The sequence below is a fragment of the Arvicanthis niloticus genome, chromosome 5 (assembly GCF_011762505.2).
Source record: "Arvicanthis niloticus isolate mArvNil1 chromosome 5, mArvNil1.pat.X, whole genome shotgun sequence".
In the NCBI taxonomy this organism is placed as follows: domain Eukaryota; kingdom Metazoa; phylum Chordata; class Mammalia; order Rodentia; family Muridae; genus Arvicanthis; species Arvicanthis niloticus.
Window position 1 is genome coordinate 77,707,698 of NC_047662.1, and position 18,914 is coordinate 77,726,611.

At 43.1% G+C, this 18,914-nt stretch overlaps 1 protein-coding gene across 13 annotated transcripts in view; it reads left to right on the forward strand.

Annotated features, from left to right (window-relative positions):
- The first annotated feature begins 4,968 nt into the window (after positions 1-4,968).
- The window catches only part of Cdk5rap2 (CDK5 regulatory subunit associated protein 2), a 176,080-nt gene continuing 162,134 nt past the window's right edge, over positions 4,969-18,914 (forward strand). For 7 of the 13 annotated variants that reach the window (XM_034503416.2, XM_076934784.1, XM_076934791.1 and 4 more), the window contains exons 1-3: positions 4,975-5,210; positions 11,666-11,733; positions 13,795-13,862. In XM_034503416.2, coding sequence (XP_034359307.1) covers positions 5,152-5,210; positions 11,666-11,733; positions 13,795-13,862 — 195 coding nt within the window. In that variant the 5' untranslated portion in view covers positions 4,975-5,151. Of the gene's footprint in view, positions 5,211-5,975; positions 6,270-7,891; positions 8,028-11,665; positions 11,734-13,794; positions 13,863-18,914 lie in introns of those variants that run through there. The other 6 variants (XM_076934795.1, XM_076934793.1, XM_076934785.1 and 3 more) reach the window with 5 other exon arrangements.

The following is an 18,914-nucleotide window of genomic DNA, read 5'->3' on the forward strand; positions in this document are numbered from 1 at the left end:
CTTTTGGGTGCTAACTATCTCTTGCCTGGAAAAGGGTGCCCCCATCAATATTCTCAGTTCCACACCATTCTTCCTGTTCTAAACTTTAGTTGTTCAGTTACATCTAGTCCCTGCTAAACATCCCCAACAGCCTGCCTGTAGGCGCGGACTACTACTACTACTGTAGGCCATTCCATTTGAAATTTCACATAGCTGGTCATCATTTCTCCATCACAAGCATGGTGAACTCTGCTTTCCTCCCTTGCATCCTTCCAGGGACCCAAAAGTCCTGCCTATCCCTTCCACCCAGCAATTAGTCCAGGCTTCTTTACTGACAGATTAAGAACCAACTGGGGAACAGGACCTTAGCATCAGAGTCAGTCCTACACAAAGAAGTGGGGCCAGTGTGCTGCTTTAGTAAAATGAAGGGGAACTGGCCTTCAGAGGATGGTAAATCATGGGGGATTGACTAGGCAATAGATGGGGAAACTGGAAAGAATGATAGTTCATAAAGGAATGTTTATGCTTTAATTTTAGGTGGAAAGGGGGAAGGCCTTGCTGATCTGATTTGCTTTTTCTTTCCAAGTAATCCTGAAGCCAAAGGGACAAGTTGATGTTCTCATGTTCAATGGCTAGTCAAACGCATTTCTACTCTGAACTTGTCAACTATAAAGTTGATCCATAATCAGTCCTTCATAGGGCTATTGAGAGGGTTTAATGCACTTGGCTCATTCAAAGCATTTTGTGCATTCAAAGAGCCCAAGCCATGGTAGCTCATTTCAGTTATTCAAGGAATTTCTCAGTTGAAGGGGCCTGGTGCTTTAATTAAATGCATTCCAGTACACCAGTGAAAAACAAAACAAAATACAAAAGCCCAGCAAGTTTAATTGGTTAGTTGGTTAATTGGTTTCACTGGTTAGCTTTTTAGTTTCTTTGTCAACTTGACACAGTCAAGAGGAGAAAGAGTATTAATTGAGAAACTGTTTCCATCAGATCAGACTGTAGGCAAGTCTGTTGAGCTTTTCTTGATTAATGTGGAATTGTGGAAAAGCCCACTGTGGGTGATAGTACCCCCTAGGCAGCTGCTGGTACTGGGTTATATAAGACATCAGGATGAACAAGCCAGTAAGTATCCTTCTACCGTTGTCTCTATTTGAGTTCCCGTCCTGACCTTCCTCAATCATAAACTGTGCTGTGGACCTGTAAGCTAAATACATATTTTATGGCCCCAAATTGGGTCATAGTGTTTATATCAGCAATGGAGAACAAACTAGGACACAAGCAAGTCTAGTGTCATACCATATAGATGCTTTTCCAACAATCCGTATCCAGTTCCTCATAACGGGGTATTTCTCATCCCTTTCAACTATATTTTCAATCAACATACTAATCGTATATGTAAGTGTGATATTTTAGTACACGTACACAAGATGAACTAATCAAATGAGACAGACAGCTTTTTTAGTCCTTATTTCTTTTTGTTTGGATACTTTGTGTTTCTCTCTTCTGGTTCTTTTCAAATAGATTATGAATCATTGTGTAGTATAATCACCCTCCTTTCCTCATTCAAAAGAGACCAGGATTGGAATTAATTTAACAAACTGGCAATGAATACTTACTGTGTGCATAGCCTTGGGCTTGATGTTGGGTTTATTATAGTGCTAATAAACCACCGTACTGCAAAGAGAAAGTAGATGATAATTGGAAACTATCTCTCAATAAGAACTTTGAATGTTGAGGTCTAGCTAGGAAGTGTTCTTGAGAATAAGAAGGCAGATGGGTGTTCCAGAAATACTTCTGACCTTGGGACCAAACAGACTGGTTTTAATCTTGGCATAGCCAGGGGTTAGAAGAGAAGCTTGTCCAGATCTAGGGCAATTTGTGCAACAAGACCACTAATAATAGCAATTGATTTAAACACATAAAATGAACCAAATGCATGTAAGTCTTTACTAATGAAAATAGTATGATTCTCTCTCTCTCTCTCTCTCTCTCTCTCTCTCTCTCTCTCTCTCTCTCTCTCACACACACACACACACACACACACACACACACAGAGGGATCTCTGTCACTATATAGCCCATGTTGCATGACCCTCCCATGTCAGCCTCCTGAGTGTTGGGATTACAGGTGTGTAGTACCATCATGCTTAGCTTTCTTGTACCAATTTTACAATAATTTTCTAAGTCTAAAACTGTCCCTAAATGAAAAGCTAAGAAGTGAGATTTGGTCTTTGACAAATATTTTTCCTCTTGGAATCTAGTTTGCTTTTGTTAAAACTCTGTTCACAGAGGAAGAAAGCTGCTTGAGATAATCAACTCATAAAGATGGAAGGTGTAGTTTGAATCATCATTTTGCTTCTAAAGACCTGCCTTCCTTAAAGTAGGTCCTATCTCTTAAAGATCAATCCCATCGTCTTCCAGTAGGGACATAAAGGGAATCTGGCTGTGGCTTCTGTCACTCAGTTCATCAGCAGGGTTGATTTGTCTGATTTGACTGATTTGGCTGACCTGGCTGACTAGACTGGTGTCCTTTCTCTCACTGTTCCCTCCAGAAGCTGTTGATCTTTTTGAAGATGACAACCTTAACTGATGGAGGAGCATTATTCTTCCATCAAGACCATATGAAAAGTTGGGTACTCCTTCTAGAACCTCTGAACAAGTTCTCATGGTCCACCATTTTCTAATCGTGTTACAGGCTGTGACTAGTCTTCGATATATGGAACCTTGGAGCAGAACTATAGAGTTGCTCATCTCCATGGGGATGGGTGGAGCAATCATCCTAACCTACTTACCAGTGTCAGGAAATCAGAGACTAGTACAAAGAGCAATGTGAATGCTTTAACCTGGACAAAGTGATTCTTGCTGTTGGTAATCACAACTTTACTGTTTTGAGCTGCTACAACTTCAGGGGATTCCTGCCAAATCAAAAGCATCTGGATACAAACCACTTCCAACCATGCAGAATGCTCTCTGCCAAGGAAGTAATAAAGCTGTCTTTGTGGCTGGATGGCTGTTGTCAAGGAGATGGCTCCAGATAGCCCAAACAGCTGATGGGAGTGATGTCACTTCTAGGCTTGGCAGAAAGAAATACCACAGTGAGAAAAACAGGGCAATGGCCCCTCTGTCTCCAATCATGAATATGCTACAGTAGCAGGAAAAGCAACTTCCGTTATAGTTTTTCCTTTGTGTAATTGGTTCTATTTTCAGTTTCCAGGTTCACCAGGGGTTAAGCTCATAATTCACAAACATAGTCGTGCTGAATAGGGCAAGGGATTAACTTCCTATAGGTTCTTTATAGTTCTCTACTTCAATTTGTAAGTGGGAAAACCAAAGTATGAAAAGCAGAGGCAGTCACAGGATAAGTTGTACTTAGATACACTTCTTGGCCTGCCCTTCTATTAGTCAGCTACCTTGAGATATTTGCTTTAAGAATGGAGTCTGGTGGTTATTGCATTTAAGCACTGTGCTAGACCTCCTGGTTTTTTTTTTTTTTTTTTTTTTTTTTTTTTTTTTTTTTACATTTCTGTTTTGTTGTACATTCCCTACATGTATACAATGTGTTATGGCCACAATCATCACCTCCCATTGCACTCTCTTTGTACCCGTGCTGACTCTGTTGTTCCTTCCAACTACTCTCTCCTACTTTCATGTTCTTTTCCTCCCCACTAAGTTTGATTAGCACTGTTTGTATGAGCATGGATGGAGGTTATTCAGTGGTTCTCCTCCCCAGACATCACGGATCTCATGTCTGAACTGTAAGTTCTAAGATGGAAACAGAACAGAACACTTGAAGAATATAGCCTGTGTGCATGATTAGGGCATTTAGGGCATTGGGGTGCAGAGAGGCCTAGGCTCAAATCACATCTCTGGTTATTGGCAGTTTGCAAAGGAGTGTTTAGAGTTATGTGGACATGAGACTTACTATTAAAATAATTCCTAAAGTTATCTTAGGTTATCCTTATAAAAACCTTATAGGATAGGTACTAGTCCATTCTCTCAGATGGAGCAATTGAGCTTGTCAGTCATGGGCACCCACTTATTCTCCTAGGATCACAGAATATAAGAGGTAAAGTTATCGAGCTAATGGTGTCTGGCACAGAGTCTTGTAGCTGTAGAGTGCCCAGTCAAAGGGGCAGGACAGAACTGCTTTACTGCCAGGGACCACTGTTCCACATCCTCTCTTCTCCTCTTCTCTCCCCTTCCCTCCCCTTCCCCTCTCCCCTCCAGTCACTTATTCCTGTGTAGATTTATTAAGGAAAAGTGAGGAAGAACTCCTAAGAGGAGGAGAGGTTTCAAGGCAGGAATAGTTGAAATTCCAATTTAGTCAGGACCTTTGTTTGGGAGGGTCTCTTCTTAAAATATATTCACTGGCTAAGAAGGTTAAAACATGGTTCTAGAGTGCTCACATGTTGATACCAGGAGCTAAGGATCTGGTTTTAATGGATAGTAAACTTGTTTATTACTTTGGGCAAGTCATTTCTTCTCTCTGGGTCTCAATTTACTGATTGTTGGCGCATGAGTTCTAATAGTAACAAAAATTCACATGAAGTATGGCTGTAAACTACTGCTTGTAATAGCGTTCCACAGGTGGTATTTTTCTAAATCCAGGCAAAACTCAATTAGTTGAGTTCCATCTTAAAGCAGAAGCCTTTTGGGTACAAAGAGACAAGTCGCGATTGTCGGGTCATGAGTCTGGAACGGCAAACGGCAAACGGCAAACGGAGTGGTACGAGGAGCTGTCCCACCTCCCGCTTAAATTAACTGATTGCGGCGGACTTTTACCCTCAACAAATATGGCGCTCGCCTTGGCTTCGGCCCGAGTGCCCTCACACACAAAAAATGGTTGCCGCTTCTTTTCTCCTAGTATTGCGGGCACAAGAGTGCAGGTTCTGCCCTGAGTTAAGATGGCGCCCACTTACGCTTTCCCTGCCCGGTTTCGGGACTGTGCTGGGCGGCTTCACCGCGCGGGCCTCTGTGACCCCGCCTTGTTTCCGTAGGAAGAAGCGCCGGGAAAGATGGCGGCGGCTGCGGTTTGAATTCCAGCGGCGCCGCTTGACTGAGAACAAGAGCTGGGTTGGAGGGGGCGGGACCTGGGGAACCGAGAGCGCCGCGACTGCCGGGGAACCAGTGGCGCTGCCGCCGCAGACACCGGTGCCACCCCTCTGTGTTCATGATGGACTCGGGGATGGAAGAGGACGTCACCCTGCCTGGGACCCTCAGCGGCTGCAGGTGTGGCCTTGGCTTTGGGATTCGTGGTAACTGGGTTGGGGTTCCTAGTGATGATGGCTCCCTCCCTGGAAGCCCTCGGTTTGCTTGGGGATGGTTCCGGCTGCGACTCGAGTGTGGTGGGACCTGGGCATCCAGCCAGCACTACATTCCACTATGTGTTGTGTGTTCTGGAGTGGACTTTGAAGAGGATGTAGGCTAGGTAAGAGGAGGGGAGTAGGGGGCTTTTTGAAAGAGTAGGAGGAGTAGGGGGTGGTTGGAACTGGACCTTAGAGAACTTCGTGGGTGATTGATTCTTGTTTGGGGCTTTGCATTCATTCTGGGGAGTGTAGTTGTTGTTTTAGACTTTGTTTATGGAGTCACACAGTAACCATCCAGGACAAAGACAACAGAGCCTTGGCTGGGATAGACAGAATTTAGTTCAAATCCGGCCTATTACCCTGACCATGTAGGTGACCTTGGTAAATTGACTTCTCTGAAAAGTGAACGGACGATAATATGCAGTCACCAAAACTGGATGAGAATGAACAGAAGCAGTGGCTACCCAGCAGTTCTCTGGGCAAGTGTACTGGTCGACATACAACCGTGGTGAAAAAGGATGATACTATGCTACCATCACTACTACAAGTTGTGTCTTCTATTCAGATCCCTTGGGACAAGAAATCGGATTGTTTGGGACATTTAGAATGGGTGGTTGGCATGAGAACTAAACTACCCTATGTCTAACTTAGTAGATCTACTAATACTCTCTTTTCCTTTCTCTCTCAGCCTTGACTGGACAGATGCTGCATTCATTCCTGGTCATTCATCTCTTAATCTGCCCTAGGCCTTCCAGGTGCCTTGCCATCTTCAGGATGAAGTTCCCTACTGTGGTTTCCAAGTTTCTCTATAATTGGCTACATCTGCCTCTCTAGCCTCCCTCCACCCCCCATTCCTTCTCTGATTCCCAACCCTGTCTCTTCTCCAAGCCTCTGCCCTGTGTCTGACTGCCAAGCTTTGTCAGGAATGATCTTACTGAGTGGTTTCTTGCTGTCAGGCTTGTGTACCCGCTCTTCATGCTGTGTAAGTTGCCCTTCCTATGCCTTTTGCCTCATTAACATCCAGGTTCTACTGCTAGGAAACCCACACTGACATTCCCACCCTGGCTTGGGACCTCTGTACTGATCTTACCTGTCTTACCTGTCTCTGTCCTAACCTGGTTAATAGTGACCAGCATAGAAATACAACCTATGGTGTATATTTAATTAAAAACTTTCTTGTGAACTGGGCATGGTAGCATATGCCTTTAATCCTGGCATTCAGGAGGTGGAGGCAGGTGGATCTTTAAGGCCAGCCTGGTCTACAGAGAGAGTTCCAGGATAGCCAAAGCTACACAGAGAAACCCTGTCTCAAAAAACCCAAAACAACAATAACATCAAACACTTCCTGATAATCACAACTTAAAAATAAAATAAAAAGAAACAAGTGAAATTCCTTCCTTTGTTGTGCTGGAGGTTGAAGCCACGGCCTCTCACACCTGTGCAGCTAGTGCTTTACCAGTGAGCAGTAGCAGTATTGGAAGCAGGGGAGTTAATAGCTTACATTATTTAGCTTATTATTTCCATATATGATTCTAGCAAAATCTACAAGAAAACGTGTTGATTTTTATCTTTTAATTATAAGATTGTTATCTTTTAATCTTCCTTAATCTTTGACATCTGGTATGAATTTTTACACCTAGATTACTTCTCACTTTGGGCAAACTGCATCTCAACCTATAGTTAATGGCTTGTGCGTTGGATGGTGCAGGTATTGCTTGTTAACAGGAACTAGATCTTTTTTTTTTTTTTTTTTTTTTTTTTTTTTTTTTTTTTTTTTGGTAACCCCAGTTTTCAGCCTAATATCTGGCGCACAATAGGAGCAGAGTGGCATTTGTCAAATCACTGAGTGAAAAACAATTCTTTGAGGGGCTGTTTCTCTCTCCCAGGGTCCCTGAAGCTCAGCTGAAACGAATGGTCTGGGGTCACAGAAAAATCCACGAGCAATCAGTACTTAAGTCCAAGCTTCCTGAACCCAAAGTCTATTCTGCCTTCTGACTAGTCTGAACTCATTAAACTGCATATTCAAGAGGCTCTTGCAGAGCTTCTGGCATTGAACTGGCCCTTCAAGAGTGGCAGGACTATTCTGGGCCAGATTAGTCCTCATTAGGTGACCACAATAGGAGAGGATAGTTCCTATGATGAAATCATATCTTTTCATTTTAATATACCGTTTTCTGAGCACCCTTCTTGGGTTAATTTGCAAGCTCCATATTTATAGCCGAAACTGAGGCCAGTTTGTCCTTGGGTTTTGGTGTCATTAGGTCAGGGTATACCTGACCCAAGCTTATTGAATACCAGGTTGCTCTAGCACATGGCCAGTAAGTGCTTGCTGCTGTGGTAGAAGCAGACTGAAAGTACATGTTTAGCCAGAAGCATAGTTTAATTTTCACCATCATGGATGCCAGGAGAAACCATCTGAAAAGAGGATGGGAGGGTGAAATCAGATGAGGGTTTGATGGGAGTGAGAAGCTAGCTTGGATCCAAGGTAATTTTGGGCCGGGAGGCTTCAGGAGAACCATAGTTCCTTAGTTACAAGTACTTGCCTTGTAAAGGACCTGAGTTTGATCTTCAGAACCCACATAAGAAGTGCTGGACACGCTGACGCATGCTAGGGAAGCTGAGACTGAGGATCCCTGGATCTGGCTGTTGAGCCAGCCCAACCTAATCTGAGAAACCAAGGGCCCTGGAACAAGACAAGACAAAACAGCCAAGGCAGATGGCTCCTGAGGAATGACTCCAGGTTAGCCTCTCAGGTGCAGATGTGTGCCCTGACCAGAGCATGCACACATAATTGAAAATGTAGTTTATATGCCATAAAACGTATCCATTCAGTGTAAACTGCTACATGTAAATACGCTACTTACAGAGCTGTGCCAAGATCAGTGTAATCCAAATTTAGATCATTTCTGTTATTTGAAAAGAAGCCTTGTGTCCACCAGCAATCCTTCTTCATTTAATTGTCACCCCACCCCAACTCAGGCCCCTTGCTCACAATCAGTACTTCTTATTCTGTAGATTTATCTATTCACATAGACATTACAATGTACATTGTTTTGTGAGATCCATGTTGCAGTATATGTCACAACTTCTGTTTTTTTTTTTTTTTTTTTTTTTTTTTTTGTCAAGTAATATTTCATTGGGCCCATGTGCCACACTTTGTGCATGTTAATGTGGATGTTTCTATTTTTTTTTTTTTTTTTTTTTTGTCCATCCTGAACATTGCTATGAACCTTTATTTGTGTATGAGTTTTTTGTGGACTTGAATTCTCAGTGGCCTTTGGTTCTACCAAGGAGAAGAGCTGCCAGGCTGCATGGGAACTCTGCTTATTATTTGGGGGACTGCCAAGCACAGTTCAAAAGATGGGGCACCGATTGTCTCCCACGAGTAGTGTCCCTAAGGTTCTAGGTTTTTACACTTCACCAACAGCATTCATTGTCTGGCTTTTTGACTCAAGCCATCCTTGCAGGTGTGATATGATATGTCATTGTGGAATTGATTCAATACTGCTGGATGATAGTATATAACTTTTCATGTGCTTTTTAGTCATTTTTTTCTCTTTGGTGACATGTCAGATTTTTTGCCCAGTTTTAAAAAAAAATATGAATTATTTCAGTTCTGCAATTTAACTTCTTTAGTATTTGTCTTTGAGGCATCCTCATACATGAGCACAATGAGACCAGTGTACAGATATTCATACAGCATGGTACTTAAAAGAGCAACTTGGAAACCGGTTGAATTCTTCTTAGCAGGGGATCTGGTGAATACACATCCTTTCAAAAGTATCCTTCAGACTTTTTGCAACACTCTGCTGGCTCTTCAAAGTCAGCTTCCTAGGTTACAGCAGAGCCTTTTCTACATAGGATAGGACAGAGAAGGTTTCAGGCATTAAGAGATACTTTTATGGATCATTGCCAGTAACGTTCAGAATTACTGCTGCAGAATGTGTGGTAGCATTGCAATTGTGGACACAGTTACCAAAACTTCAGGACCACTTTGTAGTCCGAAGGAAGGTAGGTGCAGAGTCTCTCACACAGTTTGATTGCATGGTGTCAGTGTGTGTGTGTCTGCACCTGAGTATGTTTGAGTGTGTGTGCACCTGAGTGTGTACATCCATTTGTGTCCCCTCATGCATTTTTCTCTACCTATTGCTCCCCACCTTTTCTTTTGGAGGGGCTTTTACAATTAATTTTATTTATTATTATATTTTAATTACAGAAAGAAAGCAAAAGCAACATTTAAAAAGTAGCACCCGTTCAGAAAGTGGTGGTTGAACTTGATTTTAGTTTTTAAAGTTCAGTTTAGAAAATGGAGTTTGTCATATTAGTTATGCTTATGGGAAGAAATAGAAAATTAAGATGAGGAAAACATGCCTCCCTACAAGTGATACCTTTGGCTTTTTGGAATTTTTTCTTGCTGTTAAGCGTTTGTAGCTCACCAAGTTTTTTAACAAGACCTATAATGACTTTATATGTGGTTTTTTTTTTTTTTTTTTTTTTTTCTTATGACTGAAGACATGTTCTACTTAGGTTTCCCCGTTACCTTTATAGCTGACCTACTTTAAGTGCTCATTTTTTTGATGCTGGAATTTTGTATTTTCAGATTTTTCTTGGTGCCCTGATCTTGAAGGTCTTGTTTCCCTTCAAAGTTGATAGAGAATTATCTGGGATATAGCATTTTTATGGAGTTAGAGGCAGTAATAGAAAGTTGCCCTGGAGTCATTAGTCTTAGTCGGAGTAACTATTGGGATGAACCGTTACAACAAAAGCAGTTTGGGGAGGAAAGAACTTATTTCATTTACACTCTCAAGTAACAGTCCCTCACTGAGGGCAAACAGGGCAGGAACATGGAGGCAGGAGCTGATGCAGAGGTCATGGAGGGTGCTGCTTACTTGCTTGCTTCTCATGGCTTGCTCAGCTTGCTTTCTTATAGAATCCAGGACTACCAGCTCATGGATGGCAATACCTACAGTGGGCTGGGTTCTTTCCCACCAATTTCTAAAAAAAAAAAAAAAAAAAAAACAAACCAAAAAACAAACAAACAAACAAAAAACCCTTAAGGCTGGATCTTAGATCTTATGGAGGCAGTTTCTCATTTGAAGTCTCTCTTTTCAGATAACTCTAGCTTGTGTCAAGCTGATATAAAACTAGCTAGCATAGACATAAAAGGCCTGGATTCTAGACTTGGTCCGTCACTTTGCTGCCATCTGACTAGCAGAGACACTAAAATTATCCACAACTCAGAGCCTTTCTTTAGAAAATGCATGCACCTTCAGGGAGTTGGCTTTTGAAATAAGTGTAAATATTTTATAACTCGTAAAGCACTGTATGTGTGAGAATGACAGTGATGTTCTGCTCTTGTTTTAAAGACTCCTAATGTGCCAGGCACCTTGCTGGGCACCCTATGCCTGTTTTTAAACAGTGACTGTCTCTGTGAAATAGCTGGTATTCTGCTGAGTGGAAGGCTGTGAGAATGGAAAAGGTGCCAGCAGGACTTAAAACAGACTGTATGGGAGTGTCTCTTGTGTTTAGATTTCTGTCCCTGTCCACAAATCCTCACTGAAACCCCTTAGACAATGACAGCTTCTTAGATCAGTGACTTCTACATTTTTGATGTTCCCCAAGGTCTGATTTTGTGCCTGTATTAATTACTTTTTCTATTGCTGTGATAAGACACTATGACCAAGGCAACTTATAGAAAAAAAGGAGTTTATTTGGGGCTTACCATTTTAGAAGGTTAGAGTCTGTGGCCATCATGGTGGGGAGTATGGCAACAGGCAGGCAGACATGGCACTGAAGCAGTAGCTGAGAGCTCGTGTCTTAAGACAGCAGTCACTGGACAGAGAGGGAGACTGGGAATGACATGAGCTGTTGAAGGCACAAAGCCTCCCCCCAGTGACATACCTCTAACAAGGTCACACCTGCTAATCCTTCCTAAACAGTTTCCCTGACTGGGGACCAAGAATTCAAATATATGAGTGTATAGAGGTCATTCTCATTCGTACAGAGGTCATTCTCATTCAAACCAGCACAGTTTCTAATTCCCAGAAGTTTAACTTTGGAGATTCATGACCGGTTGATAATGTCTAACAGATAAAGTCAGACTCAACTCAAGTGGTTTGTAACTGGTATAGTGCCTCCACTTAGTACGTACTCTTAGGATGAACAGCTAAATGACTGTCCCCTGTAAATGTCCCACAGCTGTGAGAACTGGAAGGCAGTTCTAAAGCCAGCATTTTAGTGCTTCCTGTCTCCTGGACAGCTCAGTGCCCTGTCCTCCTTAGCCATGACCCATGACTCTTCCGTGAGGTTCAGGCTGTCTTGCAGGCTCCTTTGGTTCAAGTGTTAGTTCACTTCTCATCCCACTGTGCTTTCTCCTAGTGGCCTTCACCCTGTTCTGCCAAGTGATCTGGAGGTCATCAGTGACACTACTGGCTTGGGAAATGGAGGTAAGTGCACATGCTACGAGTTAAAGGGGAGCAGGCTGAGACCATGAGCCGCTGTGACCTGGTGTGGTGTGTATTGTCCTGGGGTCCAGAGCTTACCTGGCCTGACACACAGTGGGCACTAAGCATTTTGTATGTGTTGTGTGCTAATTTTCTCTCAACCTTCTTCATGTTTAAACCAGATTGTGGGAGATTACAGTCTGGGTTTTGCATTCTTCATCATTTTCATTCTGAAAGAAGTATGTGCTATCCCATGTATGCGGGTGGTGCTAATAATTTACCGTGTTGAATTATCTTGGAGATAATTGCAAATAACAGTGTTGTGCTTTTTTTTTCCTCTTCTTTAAAGTTATGAGATATGTGAAAAAAGAAGCTTTAGAGAAGGCAGAAAGAAAGAGAAGGTTTATTTCTGGGAAATGCTATAACTTAATAGGCCATCCCCAGGCTTTCCTCTGAGACCTGTTAATTTTTACTTGAAACAAAAAGTCTGATGAGCAGAAAGTTGGGAGGCCCACCCTTAATTCAGCCCACAATATACTTGGACTTCTTGCCACACTCTGGCCAAACATTGAGATTCAACATGGAATGTCACTGCCTTTAGACGGAGAACAGACAGACAGGAAGTTACTCTGATAAATCCTTTGATCCGGGTTAGGAACTGAGAAGAGTCAGGTGCTGTGAGAAGAAATGGAAGAGTCAGGGAGTCAGGTGAGCGTTACCCAAGAGACCGGTCACTAGAGCTGAGACTTGGCACTGAAATGAGGTAGGGGAAGGACGGGATGAACAGCCCTGACACAGGTGGCTAAGCACTGACTGAGGAAAGAAAACAATCCTCAGACAGGCATACAGGGCTCTCTGCACACTGCCTGCTGTTGGCCTGTGCCTGGGGCCTTCTGTTTTCTTTTCTGCCTGCTGTGTTGAGGACTTGGCTTAAAGCACATCACCTTCTGTGGCTCTTCCTGGTTACTTAGCATCCTCTCTCCTCTGAGCATTATATGTATTCACTTTCCTTATTCCTGTTGGCCTCTATGTAAGTATACAGAAGCAAACAGAATCTGCACCCTTCCCATTCCTGCCAAACACCAGGCTCTGGCCTGCATTATTCATTATCCCAGTTGTCTCCTAGCTGTTCCCATTGTTCCTCTCCTGAACTCCTCAGTGTCTGTTCTCTGAGAGGCAGCCAGGGGGAGCCTGAATCTGTTCACCTTGCTCTCAGTCCTGCAAATAGCAGTGCAGCAGTTAGCCAAGCCTGCAAGGCCAGCCTTCCTGCTTTACTTTTCTCGATCTCAATCACCTTTTAGCCTAGCACATGATCACTAGTTGTTTTGTCTCTTTCCTCCCTCTAGAGCGGATCCATTTGTTTCTTCGTGTAGGAAGACCCAGAAAACCTTGGCAGGAAGCAGCCTTTCAGTGCAGCTTTGTCAGAGAGTGAATGTTCAGTCACTCGATACACTCTAATCACCATCACGACGGTTGACATTTCCCCCCTACCCTCTTGCCTCAGAACCAGGTGCAGGCTCACTGTCTCCTTCACTGTTGTTTCCCAGAGTGTAGACTGGTGCTCAGTGCAGGGCAGCCGTGTGGTAAATGTTTAATGAACTAAAGAAGCTCTGGAGAGACTGGGTCCCAGCAAGGCCTGTGGGAAGCCAGGTTGGAGATTCCTGCCATTGCCTGCTTCTGTAAGGAATCGTTTCTGGGAACATAGGCTCTGTGTTTATGATTCACTTTATGAGGCTGCTCTCCTGTGGCAGCAGAGATTGTGAATGGCCTACAAAGCCTAGATGCTCATTGGTGTTTTAGGAAAGAGTTTACTAGCTCTGTTGTCAAGGCAGTCAGGCTGTCTTCATTACTGACATGTGAGGAGGAGGAAGAATATCAGGAATGACATGCTTTGTCACATGTCCCATGTAAGTTTTGGGTTCATCCCTTGACATACGTGGTTACATTAGGGCCAATGTAACTGCTACAACTCTTGACTTTCACTTCGGGGCTCTCGGCCCCAATAGGAATGCTGGGCAGCCTGCTTGTCTGATGATTTCCTTTGTGTGTTTTACCTTTGCACAGTGCTCCCAAACATATCGGAAGAAAAGGTCTCTCCCACTAGAGCCCGGAACATGAAGGACTTTGAAAACGTAAGTGAAGACATCAGGTCATCATCCCTTTTTTTTTTTTTTTTTTTTTTGGTTTTTCGAGACAGGGTTTCTCTGTGTAGCCCTGGCTGTCCTGGAACTCACTCTGTAGACCAGGCTGGCCTCGAACTCAGAAATCCACCTGCCTCTGCCTCCCAAGTGCTGGGATTAAAGGCGTGCGCCACCACCGCCCGGCTCATCATCCCTTTTTAAGAAGTCATGTCTGCTGCCACCATGTAGCCAGGCCTGGGAAAGAGGTGTTTCTTGAGAACTGTTTGAGTATGTCAGAGGCAGAGGGATGCCATGTTGTGGGGCTTGATGGCCGAGGGCATTATCTATGAGGCTTTTACATGCATATACAACCAATCTTTCATACAAGTTTTGGTAGGTTCTGCCTGGTAATTGGCTTGTTTCTGGTGTATTGCCATACTGTGTAGTGAAGTGGAGCTGCCAGTATCATAGGCATGGGATAGATAAGCCCTCATTGGGCCTGGCTGCAACTCCTGAGGTATTTTATATTGGCCCCATTTTACAAAGGGGTTGTCAGAGTAGGGGAGACTGATTTATGGTCAGATACTAAATATGTAAAAGACAGCTGGGATTCAAATTCACTTTTTAGAAATGGATAGTTTTGTTTGTTTTAGAGACTAGGTTTCTCTGTGTTACCCTCGCTATTCTGGAACAAGCTCTGTTGATTAGGCTGGCCTCAGCCTTGGAGATGTCCCTGCTTTTGCCTTCTAAATGCTGGGATTAAAGGTGTGAGCTGCCACCACGACCTGTCTGAAAATGAATGTTCTTTTAAGATTTATCTTAATTTATTTTTTGAGTGTGTGGTATATGTATGTTATGTGTGTATGAGTGTTTATGCATATGAATGTGCAGGTATGTATGTTTGTGTGGGTATATGTAATGGCCAGAGAAAGATGGCAGGTATTTTTTTCTGTCACTGTCTGCCTTATTCTCTTGAGAAAGGATCGCTCACGAACCAGAAGCTTGCCTTTCCAGCGAGGCTGGCTGGTTAGCAGCTGGCTAGCAAGATCCTAGGGTCTGTGAGTATTGATAATGCAATGATTGAGAGCCTCTCGGTCTCTCCCAGTGCTGGGCTTACAGGCATGCATAGCCCTGCCCAGTTTTTATTTAGTTTTAAGTTTCAAAGTTGATTTAAATCAAGGAATTTACGATACCTGTATCCAAGTTCCTGTATTAAGATAGGCTTCTATCCACTAAAACCTTGTTCAGACATTATAGTACTCACATAACAATGGTTTTCACTAATGGCTTGAGTGAAAATTTCCATTGCCCATTTTGGCTGGCTTGCTTTCTTCCCTCTCTTCCTCCTTTCTTCCCCTTCCCTTCTTCCCTCCCTCCTTTCTTTTCTCCCTTCCTCCTTTCCTATCTCCCTTCTTCCCTCCCTCCTTCCTTCCCTTTCTCCCTCCCTCCCTCTCTCTCTCTCTCTCCCTCTCTTTCTTTTCTTTTCTTTCCTTCCTTTCTTCCTTTCTTTCTTTCTTTCTTTCTTTCTTTCTTCTTTCTTCCTGATTATTTGAAACTTTACATCATGAACCCTGAGCACAATCACTTCCCAGTTCTTAGTCCTTCCAGTTCTGCCCCACCCCCTAAGAAAAAAGAAAAAAAGAAACACCAACCAATAAATAAACAGGTTCAATTTGTGTTGCCCATATGTAGCATGATCAAACTCTTAGTGACCTGCCCCTTAAAGAAAACAGTCCTTCCCCATTGTTCCTGGACAGATGTCTCCATAGATCAACTATGGAGAGCTACACTTCAACATCCTCATCATAATTTTTAAGAGTTCTCTTCACTCCTACTCTGTCTTTTTAAGTGGGTGTTGGGGATTTAAATTTAGGTCCTGATGCAATAGCATCCTAGCCACATAGTAAAGCTGCTCCTTCCACCTGAGGGCCGCATTGCCTCTCCCCTTTCATTTTGTCAACTTTGTGGCTGGTGAATGGAGTGTGGGTAGCCTGTACCCAGTGTTGTGTTGTAATTGTCAGAGAATGGACTACTGGTGACAGATCTGACTTTGAAGCTCAAGCATTGTGCCTTTCATTTGAGAGCAGAGGGGGTTTGTTGTCAAGTAACAGGAAAATAAGGTTATTTTCCCAATTCCAATTCTCTTTAACAAGTTACCTGCTCAACGCTCTCATTTATCATGAGAAGAATTAGACCCTTCTTCATTTGTAACCAAATGAAATCCACACTATGCCGGACACAGGAGATATTTATCAGAGCGAAGATGGAGGACACAGAGGGAAGGACGCCTACAATTATGCCTCTCTCTCCCCAGTTGTCTTTGCAGAACAGAGTGCTGCTGTCTCTGGATTTAATTTAGAATACTCATTACTGCTAATAGTTATCTGCAAACCACCAGTGACCAATTGAAGAAATGACTTGTCAGATCTCTAATGGAAACAAGTAATTTTTGAGCTTTGAGTTGTTATAATTTCAGCTGTACATGCGCTGTTATGCTGTGGGGTCTGGGGCCTGAACTGAATGAGATTTGATTGTTCCACATCGTGTATAATTAAAATATGCTCTCCTGTTAAATGCTTGTTCCTGTTTGATCATACAAGTAATAATAGCTGCTGTTTATTGTCAGATGGCTCTGAGCTGGGCACTTAAGTTTGAAACTCTTCCTAGATGTTTCTTCAATATTAAAGCAGCTTTGTAAGATCAAGAGTTATTAATTGTTGTCAAAGAACACCATTTTAAATTGCATTACCAGATTAGGAAATTTTACAGCATTGTATAGTTTTGGATTCACATCTGCCTTTGGAATCCTGAATCCTGCTCTGTTTAAGATTTATAAGAGATACTGAGGCTTGGGCATGTGATGTGGCAAAGGTGGTCTTAGAGGACCTTACTAGTGGCCACAATTTCTCTGGATAGATTCTGTGTTGATCCTCTTTTGCTGGTGACTTTCGGCTAGCTGCTTAGCCTCCCCAAGTGTCCCCTCCTTTCTAATAGGCTGTTAGGAGGATGAAGCCTCTGTCCTAGTGTCAAGTACATCCATGTGTCAGCTGGCCCTCCTCCCTACTCTCCTATTACTGTCGTGTTTCTCAGCTCCGCTGTGTGATTGAAGTGTCTCTTGCTCAGACTGTTCTTGATGGCTAAAGTCTCATTTTTCTTGAAGGTGAGGGAGAGCTTTCTATGCCAATATGTTTTAGGATTTATGTTTTTTCTTTATGACTGTGGTCCTTTGGCTGCTGTTAGGTTTTTATGGCATTAATATTTTTTATTGTAGCATTTTTGAGAGCAAATTCTGCAGCTGAAATTGAAATGACCACACTGTTCTCACTGTCTCCCTTTCAGGTCTTTATAAGTCACTGAAATTTTTCATTTGGCCTGAGCTACATTTTGTGGCTCAGGCCTTCAATCTCTGTGGCAATATTCTGAGCTTCCTGGGAGATGCTTATAGGAAAAGAACTTGGCATCTAAAGTGGGTTTTAGATGGGCATGAATATTAAAGGGAGGCAGAATTCTTTTGAGTTAAAGGGGAAACTCCTGCTTTTCTTGTCCTAGTCTCTGATAACGGCTGTGTGAACATCAACAGTTGCGTTTAACGAGTTTAGTAAGGCATTGATATTGATCCCCTTATGGTTTTGCCCAGAGTTTATCTGTTCAATAAATGGTTTGCCATGGACAAGCCAGGCTGTCTCCCAGAGGCTGGGGAATCTTCAGTGGGTTCTACCTAGGTAAGTGTCTCTGTCACAGTCTGGTTGGGAAGATGGCTAGGAAGACAGTGCAGTGATGTAGTGAGTGAGTAAGCACCTCCTTGGATGTCAGCGACAGACAGGGCTTGGGCAAGTGGAGAGGGCTTGGAGAACACTGCATACAGACTCACATGCAGCATTGAGAGAACATGTTAATCAAGTCAGGAAACTCTGAATGTTTTGCTCAAAAGGAGAGCATTTCAAGGAAATGAAGCCTGGAAGTAGGTAGGGCTGTCAGTTCTTGACTGGTATGCTGTTGATTGTTGTCTTGAAGATAAAAGAGGACCATCGATAAATAGGGAAGTAAATGACCAGAAACGATGCTTTCAAAAGATTATTCATCTATGAATGTGAGGAGGAGAGTGTGGATAGGAGCAAGGGTGGAGACAAGGTTAGTGGAGAGCTGAGGTCTGGTATAGAAGCAGCAGGGCAGACCCGAGGGCATGGAAGAGGTCAATGTAGAGAGTGGCATTGTATGGATGGGTGTTTCCAGAACCTCCCGTGACAGTGAAGCTAACGGAGTCTTCAGAGCTACCTAGCAGTTTTTGAGACTTGGTTTGGAGAGAACCTAGCGGGAAGTCTGGCCTGTGAAGAATACGCAAGAGAATCTAAAGCCTGCCCTGGCTGAGGCTCTCTAGCCACTGCCCCTAGTCCTGCCTGTCAGTTTGGATTTTCTGCTGGTCCTTTTATATTTCCTTGACCTTGAAATAAAGTTTCTAAGTTCTTGCTGTGGTCCACAAGGTCCTACCCAATGCGGTTGGTTGGCAGCTCCCTGTTGCTTGGTGCTCACCATGTTTCTATCTCTTGAGACACAAAGTACTCCATACATAGAATGCCCTTCTCCACCACACTCAGCTTTTTCCTGGGTGAGGGCCTTCACTCTGGTCTGGGACACTGTGTCTCCCTTTCTTCAGTTTTCTGGACCTTCGTGTCTTAATTTTACTTTGACCTGATTAGAAAGACTGTCTATCCCTAATGCATTATTCTGTCCTCTAACAGTCACTCAGCACCCTGTCTTTTCAGTCAGGCTCTTACAACTGTTTGCCACTAAGTATGTATTTGTATACTTGCTTAACACGTGCCACTGTTGGGATTCAGCACTGAACCTAATAAAATAGGAGACTTTTAACAAGCGCATGTTGATTGAATGAGTTACTGCATGACATACTGAACTGCTAGGTTTTGATTGCTTCCTCTGTGGGATGGGAAACATAATATTTATCTTGTAAGCTGTGGTGAGGACAGTGCATGGCATATTGGGCCTTCAAGAAATTGGTTGCTCTATGGTAGTTGTTAACAAAATAAATGGAAACAACACAGTCAG